At 40.9% G+C, this 20,454-nt stretch overlaps 1 protein-coding gene across 2 annotated transcripts in view; it reads right to left on the bottom strand.

Annotated features, from left to right (window-relative positions):
- The window catches only part of PPP3R1 (protein phosphatase 3 regulatory subunit B, alpha), a 42,818-nt gene that overhangs the window by 17,338 nt on the left and 5,026 nt on the right, over positions 1 to 20,454 (bottom strand). Inside the window, exon 2 of one of the 2 annotated variants that reach the window (XM_088665524.1) lies at positions 9,289 to 9,357. The exons of the other annotated variant lie outside the window; for it this stretch is intronic. Coding sequence (XP_088521650.1) covers positions 9,289 to 9,357 — 69 coding nt within the window. The remainder of the gene's footprint in view (positions 1 to 9,288; positions 9,358 to 20,454) is intronic. 2 annotated transcript variants of the gene reach the window in all.

Raw genomic sequence — 20,454 nt, 5'->3', positions numbered from 1 at the left:
CCATTTCACAGCAATCTTTTCTCTTTTAAAATACACTGACCCCGAGGAACCATTGTGTGAAATTCAAAAGTGAACTATTTTCCTATGATTGCTTAAAAGAGAATGGTATAAGTATATTGTCCCTACACACACCCACACCCACTTACTCGAGGGGAGTATTAAATTGTAGGTAAGAGAGAGATCAATGAACCAACAGAGAAGAATGTGGAAAGGAACGTGGAAAACATGGTGCATGGCAAGAGGCAGCTTTGAAAAACAGGTCATAATATACGTGAAATTTTCATTTTTACTATTTTACTGTTTCAATGAAATTAGGAAGAAATGCTCCACCTGCTCAAATTACAGCCAAGGAAGTAGAAGCAGTTGACTGGTATTAGACTGGAGTCTTGGTTTCCTAGAATTGATGGATGAGTTAGCATAGTAAAATGACAGTGTCCATCTTAGTGGATATTGTATTGACATATTATCTCAAGGGATGCGGGTGGCGCTGTGGATTAAACCACAGAGCCTAGGGCTTGCTGATCAGAAGGTCGGCGGTTCGAATTCCTGCACGGGGTGAGCTCCCGTTGTTTGGTCCCAGCTCCTGCCAACCTAGCAGTTTGAAAGCACGTCAGAGTGCAAGTAGATAAATAGGTACCGCTACAGCAGGAAGGTAATGGCGTTTCCATGTGCTGCTCTGGTTCGCCAGAAACGGCTTTGTCATGCTGGCCACATGACCTGGAAGCTGTACGCCGGCTCCCTTGGCCAATAACACGAGATAAGCGCCGCAACCCCAGAGTCGGTCACGACTGGACCTAATGGTCAGGGCCCCCTTTACCTTACTATTATCTCAGTCAAAATGAATCATTCTCCCTCTGCTCCCACAAGAAGCGCTACAGTAAAATTACCGTACACTTTGTTGCTTCTTGGAATTGAAACTTGGCAGAGAGAAAGTAAGGTAAGCTATTGCCAAAAACAAAACAAAGGAAGTATGTAAGATAATAGTTTTGCCCAACACTTAAGTATTCTTGCATCAAATAACTTACAAGCTTAGTGTGTTTACCGTGTTTCCCCTTTTTTAAGACACCGTCTTACAACTTTTTTTTCTCAAAAAAACACAGGGTGTCTTATTTTCGGTGGGGTGTCTTTTTTTTTAATTACCTGATGATGATAAGATATAGTTTGCATTTCTGTACATTACATTTCTGTACATTAATTAATGATGATGATAAGATATAGTTTGCATTTCTGTACATTACAAACAGGGAAGAAAAAAAGAAGAAAAACTGGCTTAGGTGGTCCGCCCGGCCCGGCAGGGCGCTCCAAGCGCTTGGCGCTGCGCCGGTTCTGGGCGGCGGGGAGGCAGGTCTCCTCGGCTGGGTCAGGCGGAGACCGCTGGCTCGGGCACTCCGCCCGGCGCGACAGAGCGCTCCAAGCGCTCGGTCTTGCAGAGCGCTCGATGCGCTCCACGCTGCAGCCGCCGGATCTGGACGGTGGGGAGGCAGGTCTCCTCGGCCGGGCCAGGCGGAGGCCGCTGGCTCAGGCGCTCCGCCCGGCCCAACAGAGCACTACAAGCGTTGGGTCCTGCGGAGTGCTCGACGCGCTCCATGCTGCAGCCACTGGTTCTGGGAGGCAGGGAGGCAGGTCTCCTCGGTCGGGCCAGGCGGAGGCAAGACCGCTGGCTCGGGTGCTCTGCGCGCTCGTCGCTGCAGCAGCTGGCTCCAGGCACCGAGCCGGCAGGCTTCCTCCTCCTGCTGCTGCAGCCAGCGTTCTGAGTCCCGCTGGCTGGTTGGGGCGCTCGGCGGTCTCTCTCCACATGGCATGGAGGTATGTCTTATTTTTGGGGTATGTCTTATGTTTAGCAAATGTTTAAAAATCCTGCCATGGCTTACTTTATGGCTACGCCTTTAAAAAGGGGAAACACGGTATATGCCTATCACCTTCAAAATAAATTTTAGTTTGTATATCATGTAAACACCATACTTGTCTGCCGATAATAAGAACTCATTTATGGGTTAAAAGGAAGAAACAACACTACCCTCAGTCCAGACATGCAATCTAGAAATTCCAATTTCTGAAAATGTAAAGCAACAGTCTTTACTGCTTTTGGACATTCAACAGAATTCACAGTTATAGACTTCACAAAATGGATATTATATAATGCCTTTCTTGGAGACATTCCTTCCATCCACAGAAGGTTTTTTGAGCTAATGAAGGAATCTCACCGGTGAAGAGGGTTAAGCAACTTTTGCCAATTTCCTCAGCCCGCCCCATCTGAACTTTGCCATTTGTCTCTATTGCTTTTTTCCTAAATCTAGTAGCATATAATGTCATAAATACTACTTTATTAAAATATATACCAAAATGTATCAAATCAGTTCACAACAGTAAAAATAAAACAAAACTACAATAAAAGCATAAAATGCTAAAAAGTTAAAAAGTTAAAAAAGCAAAGTTAAAAACAAAGATCAGTAACCCATTGTGGGAGATACCTAGATACCTCTTCATTGTCTGCATAGGCCTGGCAGAACAGAAATTTTCAGCCAGCAATTTAGAGGGAGATTTCCATCTCAACAAAGCAAAGCTTTTTGGAGATGGGGGTTTGTTTGGGGGAAAGTTCTCTCTAGAGGGAGGGAGGAAGAGATGGCAAGGTAGCTGAGGGTAGTTCTGAGCTGGCCAGATAGTCTGCAAGTAATTTTTCCCAAGGGGAGAAATTAATGACATCCCTTTTCTGAACTTGCTACAATTCTTAAAATGCACATTTGACCAGACAGTTATGATCTACTCCTAATGTTAATTTCAATGTCTGTTCTCAGTCTTACAAGAGCTTCTTTTTGTCAAAAGCTCATCCTAAATTATTCCTCCCCACTCCAGAAGCCAGGCATTCCCTTTAAAATCCTGATTTATAAACTCTCGATACAACAGTACAATGGTTTGAAGGACTGGGAAACAAGTCGTGAGCTCACACACTCCCTTTCCCCATGACTGCCTGTTTAAGGCTCCCCCTAGTTTGTTGTGGCGGCAAAACATGAAACCATGAGCATCGCTTGTCCTCTGTACCAAAGTGGAAACTTATTTCAGAACTATGGTTTCTGCTGATGGTTTGGAAAGCAAAGCAAAGGCTAATCTATAGTTTTGAAACTCAGATGCCACAGCAAACTAAACAGAAAAAGAGATGGAAGTTGTGTCTGTTAATTATTTAGAGCAGTGGACGGCAGCAGTAGCTGCCCAGAGGACTTCCAGGGAAAAGGGGGAGGAGGGGAGACTGAGGTAACACTCCACAAGGGAGGGTGTTTGAAAAAGGGTGAGAGCCTGCCAGCTCTGCAAGCAAGGGGTGACATAACTGGGCCATGCCGCAGAAAGAATGTAGTTGGTCAAAGGAGCAGTGGACTCCAAAGGTTGAAAACCTCTGATTTTGAGAATAATTTAAATTAAGATACCATGTTTAGGCAAGATCTGAGGTTTAAAAAATGGAAAAGCTGTATATAAAGAGAGCCTCCTGGTAGAGAGTTTAGATTAAACAATCTCATGCCAGTCCAAATTTAATGGTTATGATTTTCACCAATAAGTTAAAATAAGTGACCTTCTATAAGTGACCTTCAGTACTAAAGGAATTCAAATGAAGATTAATACCTCTTGAACAGAGCATTTAAAAATGTAGACATCAGAGATAATGAACCAAGGCAAAGGGGATTGCAGGATTTAGGATTACAGCCAGGATCAGGTCAGGTTAAAGCTGTTACAGCATTCAGCCACTGTTACGCTTCAGCACCAATGATTTTTAGTCTAGTTGTGATCATAGCATATTTTATTGAACTAGAACAGCTTTTCTACTTCTTCCATTTTATTCTTAACCACTTTCCTAAAATAACTGGCAATGCCAAGATCAACAGGGGTTTTGTGGGAGCCCTAGAAAACAAGCATGATGGAGGAGGAGGAGGAGGAGGAGACACTATTTTCAGTAATCCCACCCTCCCCTCCAGAGCAGGGTTTTTTTGGGAGGGGTTAGAGGGGGCACAGGAAGTAATCACCAAAATCATCCCTCCAATCAGTTACTGAAGTTGAGTCTGGATCCCACCCAGGGTAGTTTGAGAATCTTAACAGTAGTGTATAATAAACACAAGAGTAGCTGTATTGCAGTTACTTTTCAAAACACTTCTTTACAATCCTCTTATGATATACAGTGTATGTGACTCATTTTTGTCTAGGATTAGCTCAAACCAACTAGCAGCTATTTTAAAGGAAACACTGAACCCCTATTTCTGCCATGTATTTTGGGCCACCTAATGCAACTCCTGCTTTTATACAAACTACACTTAATTCAGTGGCTACTGCCAGGAATTTTGGCTCAAGGAGGATGGAAGAGATAAAACATAGGATTGTGCTTCTCTCCCTTCTAATTTACTATTGCAAGAGCCTAAGAGCAGGAATCTGTCTTTTTTTTGCATATGCTACTCTGTAAAGTAACACGCTAATGACACATTAATTTCACTATTAGGTAAAAGTAAAAGGTAACTTACCTGACTCATTTCCAGAATCAGGTTTAGTTTACCCCATATTGAATCACAGGTGTATAGTTGTGGGTTGTTGTTTTTTTACATTTTGTTTGTTTTATACACAAACCAAGTTGAACATTAACAATAAAAATAGCAATAGAAAAGGTACAAAAACATAAAATAACATTTTTCACTGTATTATAATTTCTTGTGTATAAGATGATTACTAACTTATTTTATCCTAACAAATCCTCCAAATTCACCATGTGACTAGCTGAATACCTAGTTAAGCTGATTTCACCTACAACAATGCTCTTCCCCCAAAACATGAGCTTACAGACACCATCTTTTGCACTAAGCAAGATTGATAAATATTCTAATAGCAGGCTCTGGTAACAGAAAATGAAGGCTTCCACAAAGCTGCCACTTACTGCAGCCTTTGGACAATAAAGTGATTAAGTCAGAAAAGGAAGCCAGAAAGCATGCATTCAGCATGCTCCTATATTTAAAATGGAGATGCTTACCTGTGCTTTCTCTCATCACTGGGTGAAAAAGGTCAGAGGAACCAATTCATATATTTGCATTAAGAATGTACCCTTTCTGAGTTGAGCCAAGTTCAGTAACATGGGCTAAAACCATAATATTCAACAAGCTTTTCTCACATGGTTAACTCTGCCCAGACCCACATGGGCAATGCTTCACTTCTCTGACCAACTATGTATAAGCGCAGTATGCCTAAAACCACAACATCAGGATAACAGAGTGCCCTAGCTCTCCCTGACTGAAAAAGAACTGGAACTCACAACTCCAGTTTTGCTGAAGGTTTTTCTTTTCAGATCAGACTGGTACATAAGGCAAGTCACAGGTTACAGGAGTCAGTGGGTATAAGAGAGTCAAAAGGCATAGCTAAGCATGAGCTAATATGTTGAACCCTTTGAAGAGTGGTGCAAGCACAGCAAACAGCTGAGTTCCTAGACTGGACAATCAGTCCTTCTACTGGGTTGGCTGGGTGAGTTTTGAACATGCCAGAGATTCTGTGTTCTAAGCAATGGATAAGGGGTAAGGGCCGGCTCAGCACCTGAGAGACTCCCAACTACCTCCTCAGGATATGGCTCTTGTGCAACCAGGGGAGGTACGAGAGGCAGCTGTTTGGCTAGCAATGCTTGGGCAGGCATATCTGAGGAGTTGGAGACAGTGATTTCTTCTGACAGATTGTGGATCTCCACCCCCAAGCCCACTAGCATCACACACCTCTAGGGTTTAGCCACCATGATCGCAAACACACCAGGACCCTCTCCTGTGGTCCTGTGCAAGTGCTAACTTCTCTCCTCCCAAAACTTTGTACCAGTTCTTTCTACTAGAGTGAGTCTGTAGTTCTACTAGCACTGAAAAACCAACAACACAATACTAGTGATAACTGTCTATCCTAGCACTCTCCGTATTTTCTGGGGAAATGTGAGTGCACTGTCCCCCAAAAAGTATATTCTTCCAAACCTGTGTGAATATGCAGGTATACATCCATCACCATATACATGCTTTTAATAATACATTCCAGGCTGTGAAGTGGTTTTTACCCCATAAAACAAAATCAGAATGCTTTCTTCAATCTACCCATACATTTTCAAGAGCGCTCTGATTAGCAAAGGAGTAAGATGTACTTGCATCAAAACTCTCATGGTTCTAACTCAGAAACAATAGGTGGACTTGTTCATGCAACACTAAGCCATGGTTAACCACAAGTTAACTCATAGATGACCAAAGAAACTGCAGCTTGCTTCATGCATTTTTTTTGTGGTTGTCTTCCAGATGCTCTAGCCTTGTGCCTTGTGACTTAATGAGCATCCAGGATGGGTGGCCAAACAATCTACAGTTAAGAAAGGAACAGTGCTTTGCACATAATGCCAAGCAGTAGTTAAAACAAACTAAGGTTTTTAAATCAACAAACAGTGAGTTTAAATAAGTTTTTTGACAGTAAACAAACCTAGTTAAGCCACTAGAAAAAAAATCAAATGATTAAACATAGCTTAATAAACCTTTACTTAAACTGCAATCCTAACTCCACTTACTTGAGAGTAAGCCCCATTGAATTCAGTAGGACTTACTCTGAGTAGACATGGTTAGGATTGCACTGAGTGTTGTATGCAAACAACATACATATTCTCTTTCAGATAACCTACCTCAAACAGATTTTGAGGGTAATATAGGATAACCACATGTAATGTAAGCTCCTTGGAGGAATGGTAGGGTGTAATGTGATTAAATAAATGTGTGGTAGAGCTATGGGATATGGTGGTTCCAACAAAGCCTAGAAACCAGTGTTGGAAACTCATATATACGCAAGTGCCAAATGGCTTCTTAAACTAAGGTTGACGTCGCCAAAACAGAATGTATACTTGCCATTTGGGGTAATATGGCTCTAAAGTCTTATTTTTTCAACTGATGGGCCTGATTGTGATTATCAGTTAAACATCTGACAACCTTCAGCTAGATTAAGAACTTTGAGAACTTTAAAGAAGAAAAGTCTCTTGATCCAGGGACAGTCCACACACACACACACAAACCTATTCCTACCTCTTTTTCTTAATGGTGACCATTCATAATGTAGGAATATTCTTCACAACTGTGAGCAGGGCAGTGGGGTGGGATGAGTGAAGGCAAGCTACAACAATCAACTATAAATTTTTTCACGGCTCCTACTCAGGCTGCCCAGAAAAAGCATTTTGGTTCCCGAAATTCATTCTGATTGTGCATGTCCCCAAACTACAGCCTGGGGGCTGCATGCATGGCTCATTTATGCGGCTCACAACACCCCCCGCCACCTGTTCTTACCAGCGTGGTATAGCACGGCTGCCCACTTCCGGGTCAGAAAAGCGCTGGAAATAGCTTGCACGCATGCGCAAGCGTCATTTCCGGGTTGGAGGAGGCCCATGCGCACAAGCTATTTCCGTTTCCAACCCAGAAGTGTGCCAGAAATAGCGTGTGCGCATGCGCTTCCCTCACCCTCCGGCCCGCCACGCGATCAGCGCTGCAGGCACCGGCCCGAAGCCAGGTACGTTTGGGACCCCTGGTGTAAAATATAACTGATAGAATTCTACAGGATGGGGTATCAGTGTGTGTCAAGATCCAATGATCCCCAGGCATGCATCTCCAGATGGCGGAGATGTCAAGTGCCATGCTATCACCCAGGCATCTTCACTTGGTTGCAAGTGGCCAATATTTGGGTGCAAAATGCACCTGGCGCCTTGTTAATTTCGAACACTGCTAGAATCATCCCTGAAGTCCACCTAGAAACCTCTGTAAACAGGACAAAACCTACCACTCTCCTATTCATCTTTGTTTTTGTTGAACAAAACTGAACAGGCACACACGATTCACTAGAAAGTTAGCTAGTGTGAGATGAAGTGCCTGGATGGAACACCATTGGATATAAGCTGTTCTGATGTCTCTTAAAGAAGAGTAAGTAACAAAATGAGCAAGGTACACAAGATTAAAGAAAAATGATCTCAAGCTGGAGGTCCACACTCCATGATAAAAACAAACAAACCAGATAGGTAAATTAACATAATTTATCAGTATTCCTAAGTGGCTAATTTTTATTTTTATTTTGAAACAGCCTTGTATTTAGGCACTATCCTGACAACCACAGGCAAGTGCATGGCAAATGAACAGGCTGGTGGAGAAGGAATGTAGCACTTCATTCTTCCCTTGTGCCTAGTACAGAAACTGCAATGTTCTGCTGCTCTTCTGTAAGCCCTCAGAAGGCAAATAACATATAACTATAGACATGTATTTAATGAATTTAGTATTACTTACAGACTTAAAAACAAAAACAATAGTGCTTATAAAGCTAGCCCAAACTGTGAAAACAAGTAAAACTGCTGCCCTAGGCTCCTTTGCGAGGAAGGGTAGGTTAAAAATTTAACAAGTAATACAACAGATAATAAAGGGTAGTAAGTAACAAATGATATCCGTAACATCAAGTGTCTTCTGCCACTGAAAGGCAAGACAAAGTACATTTAAACTCCAAACATTTACATAAAATTTGCTAGAATATTGATCTACAAAAATAAAAAAGGCTTTAAGGTACAAAATGCATTTGTTTTGATGCAAAAGGATAATGTAGTATTTTTTAACTCCCATTGAAAACTCTAATGCATGTGATGTCTTGTTAGGTTCTTCAGTTTTGAATCTATTAAAATGTGGCTAAGGCTTGGAATTTCAGTGCTCATGCATCAAATATAATACACTTTTGGAGTTGTGCTTTTCTAGATTTTTGAACTTTGCTCCCATCTAAACATTACCCTGTACTCTTAGCAGCTAAAGTTTCCTGATTTTTTATCTTTCTTAATGATCAGTTTTAAACAGTTAAGACATAAATGCAAGACCAAAAATAGACCTATTCCTAATTCAAAAATATGAAAAAGTTAATGGAATTATGTCATATCTGAGGCTTTAAAATTCAGTTCCATATGAAAAAAATCTACACTCAACATCTATTTTCCTCTTCAAGTACACTTCAGTTTGGTATTAATTCCTTATTGCAGTTTTATTCAGGTTGGTCTAATTTGAGAGTCAATGAACAGAGACCTCGACTTTAATCTAGAAGATAAAGTCCCATCTCAGCTACAGACTCCCTATAAATGTGACCCTTAGCCGCAGTTCTGTTTGAAAAATGGAAATAATAGTAGTCTACCTCCTCATAGGACTGTTGAAAGGACAAACATGATAGTAGTAAATTAAAAGGAATATGCTACTTCTGATTCTATTAAACTTAAAAGGAATATGCTACTTCTGATTCTATTAAACTCACAGAAGAACGGTGCGGCTGCTTGCTGGTGCCGGACCTGCCTGGTACTGGTGCCGGACCTGCCTGGCGTTGCTGCTGCAGATGTAACATAATAGAGATTTTACACTTCTTTTCCTCTATATAAAATATGAGCCATGTGTTCATTTAGAAAGTGTCTTTCCCCCAACCTTTTATACAGATCAGTTTTCCATTCGCCACTACTTTGATTTAAAAACCCAGCCTTCCATTATATTGACTAACTAATAATTTACTGTGGCATGAGCTTTCTTAAGGGATACTTCATCAGATCTTTCAATGCCATTTAGAATTACAAATGGATCAACATACAACCAGTTACCTTTCCATGTAGGCTAGCAAATATGTCACAATTTACTAGACCTTCAGAAATACCACTTGCTTATAATGGAAGTAGTTGCCCTGTGCTAGTTCCTGTGATTATTTTGAAATAATCACTCATAGTCATTCACATAATAACTGGAAGGTTGGAGGGCTTAGTTCCAAATCATGTATTTAGAGCCAAAACCTAGCCATAAAAGATATGTGTCTCTAAGCATGACAGAGTAGCTTTTCTTCACCATAGAGCAGTAATGACCAGCCTGTACATTTTTAGAAATAATATAAAGTTATGCACCTTAGAACAGGGATAGAGTGACATCATTGTTTTCTAAATCAGCATCTATTTAAATTTCATCCTTTGCATTGGAGAAATGACCATCAATATTAATGCAAACAGAAAGATCCTCTTTTACAAATTGAGCCTGCCTTAATCCCACTCAGTTCCAAAATTTGCTACAATTGCTGGCAAATATGTAGCTCAGTTTTCTTAAGAGTGTTGCATTTTGCAATATACATGCCTATTTCAGAGCTTGCTACAAGCAGCTATATGCATGCCTACTGTGGACAACAACTGCCTTAAAAGAGTGCATGTGACCAGAAGAAAAGCACCAGAGTGGCAGAAAAACTCAATATACACAACATAGTCAAGTGAAACTTGGGAAGCTCTTCAAAGTTAGGAAATAATTTCCATCCACAGCAACAGAAAGGGTGCTTCCAACACATACCCAGAAGAAAAGCAATTTTCACATATTTCCCCTCCCTCATGTAGCAACTTGAATCCTCAAAAAATCTGCTCTCAAGGTTTGGGGGACTCATAGGAACAGCATGTGAGATAGTGTCACAGATTAAAAGAGTAGTATGATATAGAATGGAGGAGCCAATTTTAATCTAAGTGGAAGCTTCCATTGGATCAAAAGCTCTTCCTTTCACTGAAGGAATACTTATGTGCATGGAAGGGCACCTGGAGACCCAATCTGTTTCCTTCAGAAATAAATAAATTCCAAAGTTAAAATGTATTTAATACAAAATGATTGCCTGAATTGTGGAAGGTTGCAGAAATGGAGGAAAAAATACTACGTTGCACGACACTTTAAAATGTAACCATACAAGGTGATACCTTCCAAAACCAATTGTGTCCATTAGTAGTCTAAATACAGTAGACAAAAACAAGTAGGGTCCTGTAACAAAATGTTGCAATGTAGAATGCTTCGGTTTAGGGTTTAAGTTGCTTCACTCCATTCCTCTCCCCCTTGACCACAATAGCCAGTATTCTGTGCCCACTGAGGATGCTACAACATATCTGTGTGCATGCTAGTTCAAAACAGCCGTGAAGCATCTCAAATTACAATTATAGGTGTTTAGCCAAACCCTTCCCACAGATTTGTCCAGATCTAAGTAGCTCCAACAACGCTATGAGCAAATAATCAATAGGCCATGTATTGATTGGCGGCTTTCATACATAGGTAAGAATACTGTATTAGGAACATCATTATTATTGATACATACCGGTAGTGGCTAAGGTGCAATGGGAATTTATAACAGTATTGTGCTTTGGATTTGTTGCTGCATGAGCATAGACAATAAGTATGGTAGGGGCATTAGTGGAAGGGAATAGATTGATGGATTGGCAGCTAGCTGGCACTTACAAGAATTCCAACTTGCCAAGGACCAATTGGAAGTGCATTGCAATTCTAACTTGCCAAGGACCAATTGGAAGTGTATCATGTAAGGTGTGGGGGAAATGGTGAGATTTGGGGAAAACAGCCTCACAGACCAAATTACGACCCCTGCCAGACCAAATGAAACCTGCAGGCCAGAGGTTCCCTACCACTGCTCTAGTAGCAGAGTTGGGTGACTGAATGCCTATCAGTATGGAAAACTACGACAGACTTGTTTGAGTTTCTCCAAAACAGTGCAGCAATCATCTGTAAGTTTCCAAGGCTGGGGGACTGGAGTTAAGAAAACAATTTATCTAATTGTCTAGTGGGGGGGACTGTCAGGTTCACAGTGAAAGCCAGAGACAGAACTCTGTGTTTGCTGCTACTTTCTGTATGGTAATGTGGGGTGGGAAGACTCCGCTGTCCCCTCATAACTACACTAAATTCCTGGATTTCTCCATTGTTGTCTATGGTCAGATCTCGCTTTTACCAAGTGGGTTGGGGGGGTCTAAATTAGGAGTTAAGAATCTGTGGTCTTCCAGATATTATCAGAACCTCAACTCTCAATAGCTGCAGCCAGAAGGGCTATTGGAGAGGAATGATAGACCATGTAGTCCAACAACACCAGCAGGGCCAGAGATTCTCTTCTTTGGTCTAAAAGGAACCAGAGGTCAGTTGCAGGGGCATTGGGAGGCATCAACACAGCTCCATTACACAAGTTTGTATAAAAATACCTATGTTAATTTCTCTTTAAAGATACAAATTTAGCCTGACTCTTAGGAATATACTCCAGTCACTTGAAATGAGATTTATTCACTAAAATATCCTTTGCTTTTCATGAGAATGATAAGGATTTGATCCAAAACATGTCAGGTCCACACATATTATAGCAGAGAGAAGCATATCTTACCTTTTCAGATGTTACATCAAAAAGTACAAAACACAGATGCATACTAGTATGTTGGAAATCAAGCAATTAAAGAAAATACTTGTACTAAACTAAAGAAACAACAAAAACCCTTCACTGCCTGCAGCATAATTTTGGGTCCTATACATGAACTCTAAAAAGAATATATAATAACTCCACTTTTATAGAGCAGACACACCTGGAATATTTTATTTGCTTAGTGGTAAAGAGAGAGAGAAATGCCTTAACCCTCTCTACAGACATTTAAACAGTAGCATATTTAAAAGCCAGCTTGGACTGTGATGTTGCCATAGCTCAATTCATTTTCTAAAGGAGGAGTGGGCAGAAGTGGGGTTGGAATCTATCTGAAGGTCACCAGATGATTTGCAACAGATCAGCACAAAGTTTGATTCCTTATTGTCAAATAACAAAGAAGCACTTCACTTAAATTTTAAAGTTGATAGCATAGAAAATGGAAACCAAAATCCCAGGCCAACTTTGGTTTATCTTAACTGGAATTAAGACAAACACACAACAATCTCCAGGGCAAAGGCATTATGAAAAGTTGATTACCAATATATGAAACCTTTTAAGGCAAAACAGTCACATTATAAAAAAGGACAGGAACAGCTCTTATACTGTTAACTTAATACTTGATGAGAAGTGCCCTTCCAAAACCACAGCCATAAGCAGAATTTATAATTTTCTATAAAGAAGACTATACATTCTGAGCATTTCCAGTCAAAAGACTAAAGTTATGTAGCAACAGTAGTAGTACTTGTTCATTATTAAAATTGCTTTTGATGACATGTGGGGGGAATGGCTATTTTTTTAAAAAAAATGTTTCTGTATATATATGCACACGTAGGTAAATCAGGGGACCACTAACACTGCTATATAGTAGTAGGTTTGCTACTAATGTTGTGCCTCTAATATTAAATTGGAAGCAATGAGCACAAATATTTGCTTATAAATTGGAATCATCCAAATGTCATCTCTGTTCCACAAGAGCTATCCAACTCAGGTGCACTATCCAGATAACAGCATGCCAAAGGAAAAGGTACAGCGCAGAAATGGACCTATGTAGCAGTACAGTATACACGTCAGCAGCCAATTAAGAAAACCTAAATCATATTGAAGGGAGAAGGAAGGAAGCAAAATCTGATCCAGACCTTGGAAAAACCAGTGAGATTACTAGTGATAATTTGCTACATACCCATTATGCCTTTGTTCATGAAACAGTATTCCATGAAGCCATAGCAGGTAAAATTGATGCCCACTGACTAACTAGGGAACTTTATTGAGCATTTATTTTCCCCAAACCTAAGTGTCACTAGTAGTAAACCTCTAGTATTATAAAAACTGTCAAAAATGACTTTGGATAAGATTTATGACTCTACATGCTGTCAGAATTAAGGAATAATAACAGCTTGTTCATATATACAGTTAATTAGTACTGCTGACTATTAGTAAAAAGTTATACACAGAGCATAGAACACAGATCCGGATCCAAAGAAGCATGAAACTAGTTCCAAGAGTCCAAAGGGATTTTAGGTTTCTTTTGCCTGTCCAGAAATCCCCTTGCTGTGTCAAAACAAATTGAACAAGAAGCAATACTTTCTCTATATAAAAAATCAGTTTATAAAAAAATACAAAGTTTCTCTTAAATAATAATTTGTTTAATTATCAAATCATCTATATAAAAGCATGTTAGCCCTTGGGATTAATGCCTCCACCAAATACATCTTACACAGAAAGATTTTTCTATGTAAAAGCTGAATCAGTCTGGCGATTTCTCAGATATGAATATTTATACTCTTACTGTACTTACAAAATGTAAGAATTTCATTTCCACCTGATGAAATCAACCTCTTTGCCAAAGAACTATCAGTCATGAGCATTTTATCTCTTGTTTGCCACCTTCTTTTTATGAGGCTAGGCTAAGGCAAAGTGAAACAGAAATGAAAAATATTGAAAAGATGATAACATCATCCAGGGTTCAGGTTCGGTATATTCCCATACTTCCCATCTTTCAAACTGTCAAGGCTACTCATGTTAAGTTTTATAAAATAAATATATTAAGGACACTGGGTTGCATACAACACTGTCTACAAGTGAGCTTAACAGACTTCTGTTTGCTCAGTGGAACTTTGCAGTCATCCCCCCCCCCATCCTACAGTCCTCTGTAAACCCTAAACATCTACTCGAAACAGATTTTGGGGCAGTGCAGAAGGGAATTCCTGTTGTGCAAACAGAAATCTATTCACACACTTGTTTCTACCCATTCCTTCTATTGTAAAAAAAAGGAAAGCCTGCAAAATATATAGTGTGACACGCAAGACTATTGTGAAAGAAACAATATAAGCAATACCCTAATTAGTTTTGCTTAATATTCAATTTGCACCACTGCTTAGGAAATATATGAAGTAATCAACAGGAAACATGATTAAAATTGGCATTTCCCCCGTTTATTTAAATTGCCTTGATTTAATTCAATCCACAAAGCCTCGCGGCATACTTGAAATGGAGGGATTTCAAAAGCGGGTCAGTACTGATTACTTATTTGCAAATCTGCCAACAATGGACATAACAGAAAAGTGAACATAAACCCCTATTAAAGTTATTTATGCATGTACATCTGATCCAAACAACAACTCAGCTTAGAAACACTAATCCCACTTTGCTCTCATCCTAAAAAATATGCATCTTTGAAGTTTTTAATGTTTACTGATAAACTGAAATTCAAAATGATGGGCCATAGGAAACATTATGAAAGATACAGCTTTCATTTTGGACTCACAGCTGTCCATGGAGGCACAGGTTAATTCTGTGTCCAGGGCAGCGGTCTACCAGCTCCATCTGGTACGCAGGCTGAGACCCTACCTGCCCGCAGACTGTCTCACCAGAGTGGTGCATGCTCTAGTTATCTCCCGCTTGGACTACTGCAATGCGCTCTACGTGGGGCTACCTTTGAAGGTGACCTGGAAACTGCAATTAATCCAGAATGCGGCAGCTAGACTGGTGACTGGGAGTGGCTGCCGGGACCTGCACTGGCTCCCAGTATGTTTCCAAGCACAATTCAAAGTGTTGGTGCTGACCTTTAAAGCCCTAAATGGCCTCGGTCCAGTATACCTGAAGGAGCGTCTCCACCCCCATTGTTCAGCCCGGACACTGAGATCCAGCGCCGAGGGCCTTCTGGCGGTTCCCTCGTTGCGAGAAGCCAAGTTGCAGGGAACTAGGCAGAGGGCCTTCTCGGTGGTGGCGCCTGCCCTGTGGAACGCCCTGCCATCGGAGGTCAAGGAGATAAAGAACTACCTGACATTCAGAAAACACCTAAAGGCAGCCCTGTTTAGGGAAGTTTTTAATCTGTGATATTTTAATGTATTTTGGTATTGGTTGGAAGCCGCCCAGAGTGGCGGGGAAAACCCAGCCAGATGGGCGGGGTATAAATAATAAATCATAATAACTTGTTCTCCTGTTCTTAATTATTTCTTTATCTAAAGGAATTTGAACTGCCCTTACAGCTGTTCAATTAATATTTCTTGGAAGCTTTTTGATTAGAAATATATTGATTAAAATATGGAGTAATAACATGTAGGGGACACTAAATAAGCTGACAACTGGCATATGCCAAGAAACTGGCACATGCCAGTAAATTTTTTGCAAGGTTTTACTTTAGACATATTTTGTGCTTAATTGCACACATAGACTAATGTGGTGCTTCAGGGCAAAGGAGGACAAACTGCAGTAGGACTCCGGCTCCTGCACAGCGTTTTTCCTCCTCTGCTGCAGCCATGAGGAGCTCAGAATTGTTTGCTTTCATTTTTACTAACCTCAAATTGTGATGTTTAATTGTATTTTAATTATTTTGTTTAATTGTATTTTAATTATTGATTTTCCTATGTTTTAAGCAGTTTTTGCTTTTACCAGTAAGCTGCCTTGAGTCTCATCAGAGGAAAAGGTGTGGTATAAATAAATTTGTTGCTTACTATTTATTATTGCTATTTATGATGATGATTGAACCAGGATAAACTGCAAATAAGACTTAACAATGAATAGGGGAAAAAAACCACAATTTACAAAGCTGGCTGATTCTAACTGCATTCACCATCCATGTATGAGACAACCCTACATTTTTGATAAATTTTTTTAGCAAAAAACCATAGAATCATAGAATAGAATCATAGAATCATAGAGTTGGAAGAGACCACAAGGGCCATCCAGTCCAACCCCCTGCCAAGCAGGAAACACCATCAAAGCATTCCTGACAAGTGGCTGTCAAGCCTCTGCTTAAAGACCTCCAAAGAAGGAGACTCCACCACACTCCTTGGCAGCAAATTCCACTGCCGAACAGCTCTTACTGTCAGGAAGTTCTTCCTAATGTTTAGGTGGAATTTTCTTTCTTGTAGTTTGAATCCGTTGCTCCGTGTCCGCTTCTCTGGAGCAGCAGAAAACAACCTTTCTCCCTCCTCTATATGACATCCTTTTATATATTTGAACATGGTTATCATATCACCCCTTAACCTTCTCTTCTCCAGGCTAAACATACCCAGCTCCCTAAGCCGTTCCTCATAAGGCATCGTTTCCAGGCCTTTGACCATTTTGGTTGCCCTCTTCTGGACACGTTCCAGCTTATCAGTATCCTTCTTGAACTGTGGTGCCCAGAACTGGACACAGTACTCCAGGTGAGGTCTGACCAGAGCAGAATACAGTGGTACTATTACTTCCCTTGATCTAGATGCTATACTCCTATTGATGCAGCCCAGAATTGCATTGGCTTTTTTAGCTGCTGCATCACACTGCTGACTCATGTCAAGTTTGTGGTCTACCAAGACTCCTAGATCCTTTTCACATGTACTGCTCTCAAGCCAGGTGTCTCCCATCCTGCATTTGTGCCTTTCATTTTTTTTTGCCCAAGTGTAGTACTTTACATTTCTCCTTGTTAAAATTCATCTTGTTTGCTTTGGCCCAATTGTCTAATCTGTTAAGGTCATTCTGAAGTGTGATCCTGTCCTCTGGGGTGTTAGCCACCCCTCCCAATTTGGTGTCATCTGCAAACTTGCTCAGGATGCCCTCAAGCCCATCATCCAAGTCATTGATAAAGATGTTGAACAAGACTGGGCCCAAGACAGAACCCTGTGGCACCCCACTAGTCACTACTCTCCAGGATGAGGAGGAGCCATTGATGAGCACCCTTTGGGTTCGGTCAGTAAGCCAGTTACAAATCCACTGAATGGTAGCATTGTCTAGCCCACATTTTACCAGCTTCTTTACAAGAATATCATGGGGCACCTTGTCAAAGGCCTTGCTGAAATCAAGATAGGCTACATCCACAGCGTTCCCTTCATCTACCAGGCTTGTAATTCTGTCAAAAAATGAGATCAGATTAGTCTGACATGACTTATTTTTCAGGAACCCATGCTGACTTTTAGTGATCACAGAGTTTCTTTCTAGGTGCTCACAGACTGTTTGCTTAATGATCTGCTCTAGAATCTTTCCTGGTATTGATGTCAGGCTGACTGGGCGGTAATTGTTTGGGTCCTCTCTTTTCCCCTTTTTGAAAATAGGGACAACATTTGCCCTCCTCCAGTCTGCTGGAACTTCGCCTGTTCTCCAGGAATTTTCAAAGATTATTGCCAGTGGTTCTGAAATCACCTCTGCCAGTTCTTTTAATACTCTTGGATGTAGTTCATCTGGCCCTGGAGACTTGAATACATCTAAACTAGCCAAGTATTCTTGTACTGCCTCCTTACTTATTCTGGGCTGTGTTTCCCCTGCTGAATCATCTGCTCCATATTCTTCAGGTCGGGCGTTGTTTTCTTTCTTGGAGAAGACTGAGGCAAAGAAGGCATTGAGGAGTTCTGCCCTTTCTCTGTCCCCTGTTTGCACTTCACCATCTTCTCCTCTGAGTGACCCGACTGTTTCCTTGTTTTTCCTTTTGCTACGGACATACCCATAAAAGCCCTTTTTGTTGCTTTTAACCTCTCTAGCGAGCCTGAGTTCATTCTGTGCTTTAGCTTTTCTGACTTTGTCTCTACACGTGCTGGCTATATGTTTGAATTCCTCTCTGGAGATTTCCCCCCTTTTCCATTTTTTGTACATATCCCTTTTAAATCTTAACTCAGTCAAAAGTTCTTTAGATAGCCAGCCTGGCTTCTTTAGGCACCTTCCATGTTTCCGTCTCATTGGTATTGCCTGAAGTTGTGCTTTTAATATCTCCCTTTTAACAAACTCCCAACCATCATGAACTCCCTTCCCTTTTAGTATTACTGTCCATGGGATTTCACCCAGCGTTTCCCTAAGTTTTCTGAAGTTGGCTTTCTTAAAGTCTAGAATTTGGACCTTAGTATGCTTGGTTGCTCCTTTCCGCTGGATAATAAACTCCAGAAGAGCATGGTCACTCCCACCTAATGATCCTGCCACTTCTACCCCACTAACCAAGTCATCACTATTGGTTAGGACCAGATCTAAAATGGCTGATCCTCTTGTTGCTTCTCCCACTTTCTGGACAATGAAGTTGTCTGCAAGGCCAGTGAGGAATCTGTTCGACCTTATGCTCTTGGCTGAGTTTGACATCCAACAAATATCAGGATAGTTGAAATCCCCCATTACTACTATCTCACTTCCTTTGGAATGCTTGGCCATCTGTTCCAGGAAGGCATCATCTGTGTCCTCAGTTTGGCTTGGGGATCTATAGTAAACTCCCACAATGAGATCACTGTTGTTTTTCTCACCCTTAATTTTGACCCAGATACTCTCAATTTGGCTTTGAAGTTTTAAATCCTGGATCTCTTCACAGGTATACATATCCCTAACATATAAAGCTACTCCTCCTCCTTTCCTGTTTGGTCTATTTCTCTTAAATAGATTGTATCCCTCTATTACTACATTCCAGTCATGAGACTCATCCCACCAGGTTTCAGTGATGCCTATTATGTCATATTTAGTTTGCTGTACCAAGAGCTCAAGTTCATCTTGTTTATTTCCCATGCTCTGTGCATTAGTATACAGACATTGAAGACCGTTGATCATTCCCCCATGTCTCTTATTTAAGGATATTTTCGTCCCACCACTAGGTCTGCATGCTGCTTGCTCCATTTGGTCCTTGACATTTGGATGATCATCTTCAGCATTTGATAGACTCCTACCTTCAGGACCACTGTCTCCCTCCCCCACATAAGTCAGTTTAAAGCCCTCCTGATGAGGTTTTTGAGTTTTGTGGCAAAAACATTCCTCCCAACTTTTGTGAGGTGCAGTCCATCACTTGCCAGAAGTCCATCTTCAAGAAACTGCAGACCGTGATCTAGGAATCCAAACCGTTCCTGTTTGCACCATTTGCGAAGCCAGTTGTTCACTTCCCCTATTTTTCCCTCTCTCCCTGGGCCATGTCGTTCAACTGGGAGGACAGAAGAGATGACAATTTGTGCATCTAATTGCTTCAACTTCCTGCCCAGAGCCTCATAATCATTTTTGATCTTCTGTAAGCTATGGCTTGCAGTGTCATTGGTTCCCACATGCACCAAAAGACAAACCATTGTCTTATACAAGAAAAAAATACAGTAGTTTAGGGTCAGATGCAACACTAAACTGTGGTTAATCCAAACATGGAAGTGGAAGTTCACATTCTCCTTCAGTATTTTTATTTTCTTCTCCAAAAAGAGGCAGGGTGTGGGTATGTGCCTGTAGCAACTTCACAGCACATTATCTCCATCACTTCCCTCTCCAGGATGCTTGCTCTAAAAAGTTAGTTACTTAAGATTATCCATACTGAAATGGAGCAGTACATAGTCTCTGAGTATTGCTTGATTGATTAAAAGATGGAGTTTAAAAGCTCCAGAGAAGGGGAACAAGGGAAGAGCTTGTCCCTCGTTGCTAGTGACAACACATAAAAGATCCAGAAGGCAACACTCCAGCCACACAATGCACTAACAACATTTGCTATCAAGGAGAAGCACAAAAGGCTGTCCTATGAGTCACTCTTGGTCCATCTAGCTCATTATTGTCCACTCTGACTGGCAGTAGTGGTTTTTCCAGGGTTACAGACTCTCCTCCAAACCATGAACTGTTAGGCTATTTAGTACTGTACTATCAAGGACTAACCCTTATTTAATAGGTATTACATTACTTCTAAACTCTGCTCTGGTCAAGGGTTTATAGTCAATGCTCTCTTCAAAGAAGGTGAACACAGGTCACAATCTCAAACACTGAGGACAAGTTGATTATACTACAGAGGGTACTACAGAAGAGGGTCTTTGATTGGCCTGTGAGGAA

This window comes from Zootoca vivipara, chromosome 3 (genome assembly GCF_965207765.1).
Source record: "Zootoca vivipara chromosome 3, rZooViv2.hap1.1, whole genome shotgun sequence".
Taxonomy (NCBI): domain Eukaryota; kingdom Metazoa; phylum Chordata; class Lepidosauria; order Squamata; family Lacertidae; genus Zootoca; species Zootoca vivipara.
Note: the sequence above shows the minus strand (reverse complement) of the source record. Positions and strands in the feature narration are given on the sequence as shown.